General features: G+C 41.3%; 1 protein-coding gene across 1 annotated transcript in view; it reads right to left on the bottom strand.

The window, feature by feature from the left end:
• Nucleotides 1–397: 397 nt before the first annotated feature.
• map3k22 (mitogen-activated protein kinase kinase kinase 22) overlaps nucleotides 398–15271 on the bottom strand; it is an 86562-nt gene continuing 71688 nt past the window's right edge. The window contains exons 14-18 of the mRNA XM_067434797.1: nucleotides 14568–14716; nucleotides 14353–14484; nucleotides 7227–7356; nucleotides 3830–4007; nucleotides 398–3467 (exon numbers count right to left, since the gene is read on the bottom strand). Coding sequence (XP_067290898.1) covers nucleotides 3239–3467; nucleotides 3830–4007; nucleotides 7227–7356; nucleotides 14353–14484; nucleotides 14568–14716 — 818 coding nt within the window. The 3' untranslated portion in view covers nucleotides 398–3238. The remainder of the gene's footprint in view (nucleotides 3468–3829; nucleotides 4008–7226; nucleotides 7357–14352; nucleotides 14485–14567; nucleotides 14717–15271) is intronic.

Raw genomic sequence — 15271 nt, 5'->3', positions numbered from 1 at the left:
TCAACTAAAAATCATTCTGAGCACATTTGCTTAGCAACCTAATTTTATTTATAAAGCACTTTTCCCAAACAATTTAATTCAGTTTAAAGTGCTTTACAGGCAAGAAAAAAAACAGAGATAATACTATAAAAAGATAAGTTAATGAAAATAGACCCATTCAATTATAAGAATAAAGTTTAAACGGATTAAAAATAAAAACATTTAAACTATATAAAAGCATTATAAAACATTATAGGACGGGCAGATTAAAAAAAATATGTTTTTAATTTAAGTTATTCCAGAGGCAAGGAGCATAACGGCAAAAAACAGTCTCTAGGCCTAACAGTTAAGTCTGCATGATCAGTTTTATGGCAGGTTAATAGTGATAAAAATCCTAACAATATGGCACAGAAGCTGGTTGTAGACAATAAATTTATTTATTCAAATGTACAAAATCACCAATAAATGTTTCCAGGCTTTTTCATCAAGGCAGCACAGAATTCTCCATTCTTAGCCCCTCAAAAACCAGTTTGGTCTGGTTCACTCTCAACTGAGATCATCTGAAACCCAGACCTCTCCACAATCATAATATACTGTGACTAAGGTATTTTGAATATAATGAAACATTATAACAGCTCGGTAGTGTCTATTTACAATACAATCATCTTCAGTAAAAGATCTTCAGCATCAAAGTGTCTTTGACAGCATCACTGTGTGAAACTGAAACCACCTGAAGGACATCGAAAAACACATTCCACCGTTAAATGTTTTTAAAATGACTGACCTCTCAGAATAAGGACATCAGAGAAGGCACTATTTGCAACATGAATTGCTGCTGGTGTATTTCTCGAGTTCAAAAGCAAAAACAGCAATCATAGTATCAAGTGTATAAAGTTGAACATTTACATTTGGACAAAATCAAAATAATATGCCATTTAAAACAATGTACATTTAATATCTGTTACATTTTCTCCATATTCATGATATAATGATGACAACAAAGAAGTTTGCATGTTTGAGTCGACAACTCACCATTATAGGTTACAAATCAAGACAGCGACAGTTCTGAAGTGTCCAAATTCATAATTCAAGCATATCACTTGCTCTTTGGTTGTATTTGACTGAGCGAACAGTACAAGAATGCTAAATCACCAGCCGTAGTAGTCTTCTCTAAAATATTGCTTTGACACTTTAGGGTAATGTTTATAATAATACAAAAAGTTCGGTATTGTCATTCCAAATGTGACTTAAAATTAAAAAAAAAAAAAAAGTATAAAAATATTCATTGAATCTCAGCTGATTATCCTATGAGCTCTATGCATGAGTGCAATGGGAATGTATTTACAGTGATTAACTCAGGGTAAAGAGTGCTTTAAGTAAAACTTTACATAATATAAAAAAAGACATGTTTATACAGTCTTCATTAGCTGAAAAGACATTTCTCTGTCTCATACTCTACCACTTTGGTGGTTGCATACGTCTTATTCTGTGTCATTCTCATTTGGTTAGATTCTAACCATCAAACACCGTAATCTTAACAAAAAATTACTCCAACGAGTATTGTACAGTACATCCGTCATTATATTTGCTCCATGAGGTCACTATGTACTTTCAATGACACTCAGGATTGGACCGAGGGATACAGAGGTACATGAGCCATAATCATAATCAACTCTCTTTTATGACTGAATGAATTCTGCTATACAAAAGACCATGTTTAACTCTCGCCACCTTAAAATGACACTAATATATTTGAGCCAAATTCAGGCCCTATGTGATTTGTTCAGCAACCTATGTAGTAAATGCTTCAGAGTGCTTGGACTGGTTTCAAGTGCATCAGGGGATCTGATAAAGTCAACTGGCAGTAATGCATGTAAACTATGCTATTGTAAGCAGTATTTCTTGTCTAATTTATTTAATTATTTTTTTACCAGTGACACATTATGTGCTAATAAGTGTTGACACTTTGGATGGCATCCTAGCAAAGCTGGTTCATTCCCTACACACAGGCTCTGTCCCAAATGGCACCGGGGTCAATGACAAATCAGAGCGTCCATATAAAGTAAAGGAACGTATATTTTCAGAAAATAATTCTTGATATTTATGCTGGTTTCATATGGTTTTGTAATTTTACATTACCATTTTCAAGTTATACATTTTAAATTTAACGACTATAAAAATGTAATGTGGTGTAATGATCAAGTAAAAATTATATATTTTCCTTACACCTTAAATATATAATTTCTGATTGTGTTTTATAACAAATAATGTGTGTACACACAATTTTTTGTGTATAATTGTGATTAATATTTTTTATTTTTATTTTTAATAGTCAAAAATATTATTAAGGCTTTGAGAAGTCATGATGTTTAAAATTTTTGTTAAAATATTATATTTATTATTATTAATCAAATACCAAACTAATATTTTTTAAAAGAACTGCATTATTTAAATGTTCTTTAGTATGATATAAGGGCAGTTTTATTTATGTCTTATTTAAATGTTTGAATAAATGTAAGGATCTGGACAAGAAAACAACGTTATGTCATTGACCCACTCTTAGCTCTCAACGCCCTTTAAAGTATCGATACTTTGTCGCAAGGGATGTTGGGTAATAGTGTGCAGGGAACGACTGTGACTCAAGACTGTGATGACGCTTTTCCAGGCATCAACATCACAAATCAAGTTAAAAAACAGCATACTTTGTGTTATATTGGCAGTAAATTACCAAAAATGTTATGAATTAACACTGCTGTGTCTAATACAGTGGCTGATGGCAATTTTGGCATCATTCTCTTTTCTGACCAACAAAATCTCCCTTTTTTTCCATCTTCTGTAAAGTCATGGTAACACCATCTTGCATTTTTTCTTTTGCTTTTGGAGGAAATGGCAATACAAGCATTATACCCCATTCACCACTAACATCAAACTGTTAATTCGACGACTTCTGCTTCTGATAACCCTGGAAATGTGTCCACTTAGCAAACGGTCACAGGTGCATCATTTGGGACAGAGCTATGCATGATTTTGATTAACAATACGGGAAGTACTATTTTTTCCGTCCATATTTTTCCCCCCTCGTAATGTGATATTTTTCAAGCTGCATTGAGGAGATCTGAAATACACACCCCCTCTTTATGATCAAGTTTGTTCTTGGTTGGCTGGTGGGCGGGTTTCTCCGGACCCTGGAAGGCAGAGTGGTGATTGTTCGCGGGCAGGTGTGTGGTTTTCCCTGGGGATTCCAGAAAGATCTGAAGGATCAAAAGCTGCCCTGGACAAAGGGGTGACTGAGAAGCCCCTCGGCAGTTGGCCGCCATTTCTCTTCCACAAAGATCTGCCGCAGGAGGTCCCTGCATGCGTCGGACACACCCTCGGGCAGGTTTGGCTTGGTCGGCTGGGTTGCGATCTTGAAAATGGCTGCCATTGCTTCATATTCAGCCCATGGGGGTTTCTGAGTTAGCATCTCTACGACCGTGCAGGCAACACTCCTGAGGAGAGAGAGAGACGTAAGAGACTGTTGGCAAACAATAGCTATGTTTCCATTCATGTGTTTTTATATGAATTTTGGGATATCGCATAAAAAATGCTGGATGGAAACAGCACAAAAAATAACTGTCCACCCCTTTTTATCGTTAATTTTTCACTGCGTGTGGTGTCTTTAGTAAAAGAACAAATCAGAGTCATGAGCTTTCCTGATTGCGGCAACTTTTATTTTATCACTGATACTTTAATTGTACGAAGGAGTGAAGGTTTTGTTCTTTTGAACACGTGATGTCAACAGTGTTTTATTCGCAAATGTTTTATGCGATATTCCATTTATCTGCAACTTGGGAAGTGCATCATATCTCACCAAATATCTGCTTTGCGTCCATATCCTTCTCCATTAATGACTTCTGGGCTCATCCAGTAGGGGGTGCCGGTGACCGACTTGATTCCCGTCCCGGACATGCAGATGGTCTGAATGCGCTTGCTAGCCCCAAAATCTCCCAGCTTCACATTTCCAGAGGAGTCCCTCAGAATGTTTGCGCCTGTTAGGAAACACGTATATTGAGTTACACCGGCCGAGATGTTTGTACGACCAATGATAACATTCATGACAACTGCACAAAATTATAAGCTGCCTATGGCTGATGGCGTTTGAAGTTTGAGACACGGCTTTTCTTCCCACGCTTCTAGTCGGAGTGATTTTCTGTTGCTTTAGCTGTGTTGCCTGTGAGATTTGCGCTTGTTTGAGTAGTGACTAATTCCCGCCAGCCGCAAGGTTTCCACACCCTGGAAGTCTCACTGCATTGTGAACGGAAAATTAAGAAAGAATATGAGAGGAAAGACAGAGACTCCTTCCTTTGCGGCCCACACTTCTTGTTGATATTTCCAATAGAAGATCTTCGGTTTGTTATGGGAATGACTGAGACTGTATCGGTCACATATGCAAAAAGTATGTGGCCTTAAAAGTATTTAGATACACTTAGAAAGGTCTGAATGTGACTATATTAGATGCAAACAACTGAAGCATTACTTGAACGTTTAAGAAACATCAATTACTTAGTATGAGCAAGTATGAATGTTTTATAATTTTGAATACTACATTATCTATAATCATCAATGTAAAAATCCTACATTAAAAACCTGTTAACTACTATATGTTACCTTACCATACACAGCGAAAAACTATAAACAATAATAAGTAATTCAAGTCAAATTTGGTTAAAACTATATAATTTACAGTAATTTACAGTCCCTGTGTGACATGATACATGATTAAATGTTACATAAATTTTTTATATCTTCTTATTTGTGTAATAAAAGTATATTAGGGTTTTGTGTTAAATTTTCTCTCATGTGGGTTTCTATTTTTCCACCTGTATTATGATGAATTTTAGGCAATATAAAGTTTAAGATAAAAGTTAATATTTTAGAATGACTTAATAAAACATACGTTGTAAACCAATGTCATCCCTTGATACCAGATACATTTTATGGTAACTACAGCTGGCGTTTTTTATTGTAAATTTATCAGGATAAATTTTAATCTAACTTTCTGTGAAATGTTCTGCTTAAAAAGTGTTTGTGCCACGTTTCTTTAAACAAATAAATGTCACTTGGTTTTTTAATTTATTTTATTTAGTGCAATTAAATGCAGGCATTATTAAGTGTTTTGGGACCACTTGTGCCTTTCTTAATAAATTGAGAGATTAAAGGGTGTCCATGTCTAGCAGTAAGAACATATGATTTAGAGGATGTGTTTGATACTGATGCTTAAAAGAAATACCTTATAGACAGGTTGTTAATTCTGGTGAGAGTTTAGCCTTAAAGTCTGAAGGAATGCAAAACCTTTCCCTCTTGCTATTTTTGGCAATACCTAAGGAAGTACGTACACAAATCTGAGCCAAACCTCTAAAGTTACTCTACTTAAAGGGTTAGTTCACCCTCACGCCGTTCCAAACCCGTAAGACCTTTGTTTTACCGAGTACTGATCCGATACCTGGGTGTGTATCTGTATATACAGCTTTATATACTACTACCACTATATGAATGGATAGAATTATTTTATGGTGTGCCTCAGGCTCATCCCTTAATAACATGTGAACAAATACATACAGTGAACTACTGTATTTATTACAGTATTTTTAGTATCTGACATGCATTTGACAGTAATATTTATTATTTTAATATTATATTATATTATATTATATTATATTATATTATATTATATTATATTATATTATATTATATTATATTATATTATATTTTGAACACCATAAACTGTAAAAGGTATTTTAGTTTTACAAAATAACTGTAAAAAAAAATCTTGCTATATAAAAGTGATATATTAATCAGAAAATAACCTCTTTACAACAAAACAAGTGAAAAATAAGCAACCATCTAGGCATAATTATTATTAGTAGAGATGTATTATTATTACATAGAGACATAGCTAAATCTACTGTAGGCTACAACAGTAGCCAAATATATTCTGTCAATTTCTTCACGTTAAACCAAACTTATTTTGATGGGTGGCTGTGAAGACCTTTGAGTGTCTGTGTTCATGATTTGACAGTTTTCTCAAATGAAACGGTAAATTCTCATAAAGGGACGGTTTATATCATATTATAGTGACACAAGGCAGAGACTAAAAAGACAGCAAAACAATGTCCAACCACACAGAGACACAGACTTTACAGGAGTAATATTTCAATAGTATTTTGCAGATATTATTATATATATATATTTACAGACACTAGTATATAATCGGCTACAGTTTGGAGCTCTGCGCTTAGATGAACACATAAGCGACTGAACGCAGCTGCGGGTACCGAATATACTCGTGAGTTGGTACTACCTAAATGCTGGTATCATCACATTTTTTAAATTTCAGTACCGACTTGGTACAAAAGTAGTCGCCATTTTACTGGCTGGTTGGTTCAGTCTGAAATACTGCTAAACAGCGGACATACTGCTTCCACATTTTCATTTCTTCTTCGCTGCTCTAAACAGTGGTTGCTTGTGGCAACACAGCACAACTTTCTGTGTTCACAATGCATGCTGAGCAGCAAAGAAGAACCGTGCAGCGGTTAGGCAAAGCTAGCAGTGATAATAACTATGGGTCTTGTTTAAGCAAATGGTATCGGATCAGTACATGGCTTCAAATACTTGCCGATACCAATGCCAGAATTTGCTGTCGTATTGTTGATATTCCGATGCTAGTATCAGAATCAGAACAACTACACTGTTGACGCAGTGCAAAGAGTGCAGCGCTTCTTAGTTCTACGGCAGAACGACTCGTGCGCATGCGTCGTGGTGCTCACGTGAATGCTGTCGGCCAATGGGAAGCCACCATTCTGGAAGTGCTTGGACTGTTTACACTGCATCGTAAAAGTCTGACACAGACTATAATCTATTTTTTGAGCTCAAAAAGTATTCTTGTGAAGGTTGAACCACTGCAGTCTATTTTAATGATGTTTTACTACCTTTTTAGGCGTTGAAAGTGTTAATTAAATTGCTGTCTATGAAGGGGTCACAAAGCTCGCATTTCATCAAAAATATCTCCATTTGTGTTCCGAAGATTAACGAAGGTCTTGCAGGTCCGGAACGTCATGAGAGTGAGCGATTAATAACAGAATTTTCATTTTTGGGTGAACTAACCCTTTAATAACAAGAGCTGTATTTCAGGTGGTGCAGTCACACTATCCTTTAGATTTATATTACAAAGCAACAGCCGAAGGTGATTTATGATTACTGTGATTTACCTTTGATGTCTCTGTGTACGATCATGTTGCTGTGTAAATAGTGGACTCCCTGTAGGATCTGTCGGGTGTATCTGCGGGTGACTTTTTCAGTCAGCGCTCCATACGCCTTCAGCTGGTCTTTAATGGAGCCCTAGACACACACATGGACACACAGATTTATCATACTGTTCAACAGAGTGCTATTAAACAAGAGCAACGAATCCCGCTTGAATTCAGATACCATATTCAGTGTATAAAGTGCATGATGTGTTTGATTCTCTAAAAGCAGAAAGAACTATAAAGGCTTTGTATTTTTTTATTAAGAAACTTGAAAAACAAGCCGTCAGCGTTTGCTTTGACAGGAAACATAAAAACAGGACTCAAACCTGTTTACCAAAGGATACAGTGCAAAGGAAAATGGCTTGACCCACTCCAGATTTCCTGTTTGCAAATGTTTTGCTGTATTATTTTTGTTCATACTATATGCAGGGATTTAAAAATGTATTAGTAACAAGTACAAAGTATTAAAAAAGCTGTGTAACTAAAAAATATTTTGTTGAGAGTAGTTCTGTTACTTTTATAAACCATGGTGATTTTAACCCTAGCGGGTGATTAAAAATAAAAATATACATCAAAATATGCATTTATACTTTATTGTTAATTTACATATTTACAAATACATTATTAAAATCAAAATATGTATCTGTTAATATTATTATTTATAACTCTAATAACAATTTTTACTTATACTCACAAAGATGAATCAATATCGCAACATATGTACTGCTCATTTTAAGAATGCATTATGCATAATGCATATAATTGTAATTAAAATATTTAATAAAATATTTAATCATACATCACTATTAATAAAATAATAGTAATAGTACTATCATGTGCAAAATATCATAAATATAAATAAACATTACTTTTTTACACAGTCAGTAGACATGAATGCTGAATGATATTTTTATTAAATTAATACTATACATAATAGTTATACAATAAGAAATAATTTTACAGAAGAAAATCAAGCAGAGAGGACACACGTGCGCGCACAAACAATAATCTATATTTGTTGAAAACCAGTGTTTTCAACTGTAGCTGGAAGTGTATAGTTAGTCAGAACTCAGAACTTTTTTTAAACTTTCTGGAAAACAGATCATAGTGCCAAACGTTCCTCACATGTGTCTGTGTTTCTTTGAAACACTGGCGCAAACAAAGTTCTTATTTCCTCAGCTTTCCTGTTTACACCCCTCGCCGAAGAAACAATGTCTCCTCAAGGACAACATCGTGAAACACCTGTGACGCAAACTACAATGCCTTCCTAGCAATAATACATCTGCACACTGCACAGCTCCTTCCAAACAGTATTATGTTGTATTATGAAGTATCACAATGTCCTTTTCAATTTATTAAAATGAAGCAATGTGTACCGTACATGCAATCCTACTGTAATACACTACTACAGTCTACAGGCTCTTGCGCTCTTCTGATCCCTCATTATGCAATATATTTCTCACCTCATGTAACCCTATTTCACATCCTACTCATTCAAACTCTTTCTCCTGTTCCCTTCACCTCTGCTCTTATCAGGAGGCAGCAGTGCTGTGCAGAGGCTGGTGGCTTTGGCTCTGAGCAGTGATGCATCTGTCTGCCAGAGACCTTGGTGAAACATTCCCCTTTACCAGACAATATGTGACTAAGACACTCAGTCTGTGCATATTAAAATCGAGTTGACAGATGGGACAGACCACGTCTGACGCTCATTAAAACACCCATTTGCAGAGAAAATGAACTCGTAAAGCTGTGCGGTTGTGCTGACAAAGAACACTGTGGATATGTTCGCGAGCCAGTGACATTTTGGAGCGGGTTTGTTATTAGTTGGAAAACGCAGATTCATTGTGAGTTTAACAATGTCATTTTCTTGAAACACAAAAAGGTGGAATTAAGACTGTGCCTGCTAATAGTAATGGGGTTTTTGTGCACATGCTAGTTGTTCTTTTTAGCGAACGAACGAAACAAATTTGTTTGTGAATCAGGCTACACTGGTTGTGCTGTATATTTTGATTAATTAAAAGGAACTGGTTTTGATTCACTAAATACACTGGTCTTGCTGTATTTTTTGATCCACTAAGAGTCATTTATTCATGAACTGGGATACAATGAAAGTATCGAATCACTGAATCGTTTTTTTTACGAGTCATTTGTTTGTGAATCAGTGGTACAAATAGTATCCGAAAAGAGATTTAGTGTGTCCTAAATCCTAGTATGTAGTAATGAGTATTCTAAAGATACCTGGATTGTCTACTTTTTCCAGTTAGAATCCGAAGTGCAGATTTGTGCACACTCTAACGGCTAATATTGCCCACAACCCATTGCGTGTTGGACGAGGATTCGATTAGATATACAAAAAAACTAGAAACATGACAGAAGTGCGAGTTCAACGGTTAAGTAGAGTGATTAATATTAGTATCTAACCTGACGAAAAGATATTTATTCAATGTTATCCACATTATATTTTATCTGCCGCAGCATTGTGAACCTTTGTAGAGATAGGTTTGGTCATTCACTTTTAAATGAATCATTATGCAAAATGCTAACTCATGAGAGTTCTCCATATGTAAGACCCACGACTGGCAGATCAACGTGCTGCTACATTTCTCTCTGAGACGTTAGGGAATTCAATTAAATTGAATGTGGAGGATTTTGACTGTGACAAGATGGTTGACAGGGCAGTTTAAACTGTGAAGGGATGCACATAACTAAGTGACAGAGCTGTCTGTTAAAGATGCAGCTATTAGAGCATAGTATAAGCAGGCGAATTGGGATGCAGCATGGATATGCTGCATGATTTAATTCACTAAAAAGAACCAATTCATATAAATGTTTTGTTTGTGTATCATACCACATTATACAGGCTGTATGTTTTAATTAATTAAAATTACTTTTTGTCAGTTGTTCAGTGTCACGTTACAGACAAAGGAAATGGTGCGAGGACTCAAGTGCAGAAAATGATTAAATATTTATTTATAACAAATAAAACATAAACTCAAAACAAAACCCACGAGGGGGAAAAACACACAATAGAATAATAAAATATAAACTTAAACAAACCAACAGAATCACGGGGAGGACGGGAGACGCAGACATTACACAAGGATCCAACCCAGACTGACAAACACAAGGAGCTTATAAGGGGAAGAAATCAAGAGGGAACAGGTGGGGCAAATTAACCAATAATCAGATAACAAGAAGGGCGGGGTTGACAGTAGACCGGAGACATGACAAAACCCACATGTGCACACAAAACAGGACAGGCATGTGACATTACCCCCTCCTTAAGGAGCGGCTACCAGACGCTCCACTAGGGACAGGGATGGGAGAAACAGACCAGGGCGGGACGGGAGGGGCTGACCAGGGCGGGACAGGAGGGACTGACCAGGGCGGGACGGGAGGGACTGACCAGGGCGGGACGGGAGGGACTGACCAGGGCGGGACGGGAGGGACTGACCAGGGCGGGACGGGAGGGACTGACCAGGGGGGCACGGGAGGGACTGACCAGGGGGGCACGGGAGGGACAGACCAGGGCGGGACGGGAGGGACAGACCAGGGTGGGACGGGAGGGACAGGGGAAACAGACAAGGAAGGAACAGACAAGGGAGGGGCAAACAAGGGAGGGACAAGGAAAACAAAAAGTTCAGGAGGCCATGGTGGCACACAAAGTTCGAATGACCAGGGCGGCCCGCCGAAGTCGGGAGGCCCACCGAGTTCAGGCGGCCAGGGCGGCATGGGTAGAGCAGGGCGCCAGGGAGGCGCGGTGAGAGCAGGACTCCTGGGTGGTGCGGTCAGTGCAGGGAGCGCCAGGGAGGTGCGGTGAGAGCAGGACGCCTCAGAGGCGCACGGAGAGCAGGACGCCTCAGCGGCGCACGGAGAGCAGGACGCCTCAGCGGCGCACGGAGAGCAGGACGCCTCAGCGGCGCACGGAGAGCAGGACGCCTCAGCGGCGCACGGAGAGCAGGACGCCTCAGCGGCGCACGGAGAGCAGGACGCCTCAGCGGCGCACGGAGAGCAGGACGCCTCAGCGGCGCACGGAGAGCAGGACGCCTCAGCGGCGCACGGAGAGCAGGACGCCTCAGCGGCGCACGGAGAGCAGGACGCCTCAGCGGCGCACGGAGAGCAGGACGCCTCAGCGGCGCACGGAGAGCAGGACGCCTCAGCGGCGCACGGAGAGCAGGACGCCTCAGCGGCGCACGGAGAGCAGGACGCCTCAGCGGCGCACGGAGAGCAGGACGCCTCAGGGGCGCACGGAGAGCAGGACGCCTCAGCGGCGAACGGAGAGCAGGACGCCTCAGCGGCGCACGGAGAGCAGGACGCCTCAGGGGCGCACGGAGAGCAGGACGCCTCAGCGGCGCACGGAGAGCAGGACGCCTCAGCGGCGCACGGAGAGCAGGACGCCTCAGCGGCGCACGGAGAGCAGGACGCCTCAGCGGCGCACGGAGAGCAGGACGCCTCAGCGGCGCAGGGAGAGCTGGGCGCCTCAGGGGCGCAGGGAGAGCAGGGCGCCTCAGGGGCGCAGGGAGAGCAGGGCGCCTCAGCGGCGCAGGCAGGGCGTTGGGGAAACTTCTCCAGTCCAGCAGTATCCACCGGCACTGGGACCACCGGAATACGATCTGCTGGCATTGGGACCACCGGAACATGATCTGCCGGAACTGGGACCACCGGAACACGATCCACCGGCACAGGGACCACCGGAACACGATCCACCGGAACTGAGACCACCGGCACACGATCCACCGGAACTGGGACCACCGGAACTGCCTCCGGGGCTTCGGATAAAGCCCTGTGCTCCTTCCACGCATGCAGGACTGCCACCACAAAGCATCCCATCACAGCCCTCCAGGCCGTTTCCGGACTCGGGACTACCGGAACGGAGTCCACCGGCACAGGGACCACCGGAACACGATCCACCGGCACAGGGACCACCGGAACACGATCCACCGGCACAGGGACCACCGGAACACGATCCACCGGCACAGGGACCACCGGAACACGATCCACCGGCACAGGGACCACCAGAACACGATCCACCGGCACAGGGACCACCGGAACACGATCCACCGGCACAGGGACCACCGGAACACGATCCACCGGCACAGGGACCACCGGAGCACGATCCACCGGCACAGGGACCACCGGAGCACGATCCACCGGCACAGGGACCACCGGAACATGATCCACCGGCACAGGGACCACCGGCGCACGATCCACCGGAACTGGGACCACCGGAACACGATCCACCGGCACAGGGACCACCGGAGCACGATCCACCGGCACAGGGACCACCGGAACACGATCCACCGGCACAGGGACCACCGGAGCACGATCCACCGGCACAGGGACCACCGGAGCACGATCCACCGGCACAGGGACCACCGGAGCACGATCCACCGGCACAGGGACCACCGGAGCACGATCCACCGGCACAGGGACCACCGGAGTTGTGGATGACACCCTGTGCTTCTCCCAAGCATGCAGGACTGCCACCACAAAGCCTCCTATTACAGCCCTCCAGGCCATGTCTGGACTCAGGGCTCCCGGAACTGGCACCGAGGGAGAACTTCTCTGCTGAGTCCTCATAGTATGGTTGGATCCTTCTGTCACGTTACAGACAAAGGAAATGGTGCGAGGACTCAAGTGCAGAAAATGATTAAATATTTATTTATAACAAATAAAACATAAACTCAAAACAAAACCCACGAGGGGGAAAAACACACAATAGAATAATAAAATATAAACTTAAACAAACCAACAGAATCACGGGGAGGACGGGAGACGCAGACATTACACAAGGATCCAACCCAGACTGACAAACACAAGGAGCTTATAAGGGGAAGAAATCAAGAGGGAACAGGTGGGGCAAATTAACCAATAATCAGATAACAAGAAGGGCGGGGTTGACAGTAGACCGGAGACATGACAAAACCCACATGTGCACACAAAACAGGACAGGCATGTGACATTCAGGAATCGGGCTACAATGATACTATTTTCAATAGAAAGACATTACTTGACATCATTTCATGGTACCCTATCTTTCCAGGTAACAGTGGATATTAACAGCACTATGATTGATTAAACTAGATTGGCGATTGTCAGTGAATAAAGCCCTATTCGGATGGGATTCGTTTAACATGGAGAGGTGGGGTAAAGTCATTATTAGCAGAGCTTCTAAGTGATTTTAGTCTCGTCCAAATGTGCCAACTCAGTAATTATTATGGACAATGTCAGTAAAGATTACAGTGACTTTTACCTTCTGTAAAAAGGTTTGGAAAAATTACCTCAGGTGATACTAATCTTGTGCGAATAGATCCGCTATAAATATGTATGTAAATATGCCGTGGTTTTTCAAATATGGAGGCGCTTGAAAAAGCATTCAGTTAATTTCTGAGAGGTGGGACAAGTCTGTTGCAAACCTCAAGTGTTTTCTGCTTACAAATCAGATCAATTAAAAGCATTGTTGCCAAGTCTGTAGTTTTTCCTGTGGAATTGTGCTACTTTAACACTGTTGCCATGGGCTGTTTTTCATGTCCGCCGGTTGAAGTGACCCCAGTTATGTGATATTTAGCCCCACAAATGCTCATTTTATCAGGGTACCCTGTCAAAAAGCATATATTTTACCCCCCAGAACGCATTTTTTTTTTACCATGGAACTTACCTTTTAGCTTTAGGTAAGTGCTTATCACCAACAGAATCCAATCAGAATTTTATTTATTTCATTAATAAAATGTGTGACCGGACCTAACTGCTATATATAGGCTATATATAGATTATATGTGTTTGTGCTATCAGAAAGCAACTTAATATGCACATAACGACGAGGTATCGAGTTATCCCTGCCCCTTCTGATACTTTTACTGATATTCTTTACCTCTTGCGAATTGGCCATTAATATTACACACTTAATATTAAGATGCACTGAATTTACCCAAAGATGTAATTGTTTCTCATTCAACAAAATAATGAATAAAACAATAATGGATGCAGAAGGGCTGAAATGAACATGTGAAAGTAAACATTTCCCAATTCCTCCAATAAATAGCATTAACAGAGCAAACACAATGTGCTTTGTGTTTTTTATACACACCCCGGGCATGAATTCCACAAAGATGGACAGTTTTCTCTGCACCGGATCACGCAAGCATCCGTAGTACTGCACTATACGCTCGTGACGCAGGTTCTTCAAGAGCTGAATCTCACACTCCAGTGCATTTACTTCCTGTGGAGTGAGACAAAGAGAAAATTTAGAATGTCTCTTCAGTGCATAAATACTGTCACCAGCATAGTCCACTTCATACTAACCTTGCTGGTCTCGTGACAGTCAGGGTCAAAGGGCACCTGCTTGGCCGCCAGCTCGCGTCCCGTGTCGACATCGTAGCAGAGGTAGACCTCGCCGAAAGCGCCCCGACCGAGCAGTTTCCCCTGACGCCAGTTTACCGGAGCCCTTGGGGCTGAGGGGTTAGAAGAAACAAACCATGTTAACCTCACAGCACGCCGCAGACTGTAACTCAACCCAGACGAAATCACACACACAGACTTGCTGACGACACCAAGTCAAACCGCAACTGTATTTACAACTGGATGCTATGCAGATTTACACTTTCAGATTTATTTGCAACTATTCCCCTCTCAGGCAATAAACGAACAGAGAGGCTGACTGAGCTATTGGCAGTCGCTGCAAGTTATTCAAAACTACATATTACACACCTGTGAATATTACTTCTTTAATCAAGGCTGTGCCGAACTGAAGCAAATCCTTCAGAGTGTTTAACACATTAATGCGTCCTTTTGTTTGAATCTCTATTTATGGCTCTCTAACCATTCGCAATATGACTGATGGTTATCATGAGCCACATCCATAATAGCACAATATGTGTCTGTATTTAATTTTTTGCTATTGTTCTCTAAACATGCTGTATGGGTCTAATCATAGATGGACTTTATGTCTGGATGCAGTTAAACTACACCCAAGTCTGAGAACTACCCTCGCCAAACATCTCCCATAT

The sequence above is a fragment of the Pseudorasbora parva genome, chromosome 24, assembly GCF_024679245.1.
Source record: "Pseudorasbora parva isolate DD20220531a chromosome 24, ASM2467924v1, whole genome shotgun sequence".
In the NCBI taxonomy this organism is placed as follows: domain Eukaryota; kingdom Metazoa; phylum Chordata; class Actinopteri; order Cypriniformes; family Gobionidae; genus Pseudorasbora; species Pseudorasbora parva.
Note: the sequence above shows the minus strand (reverse complement) of the source record. Positions and strands in the feature narration are given on the sequence as shown.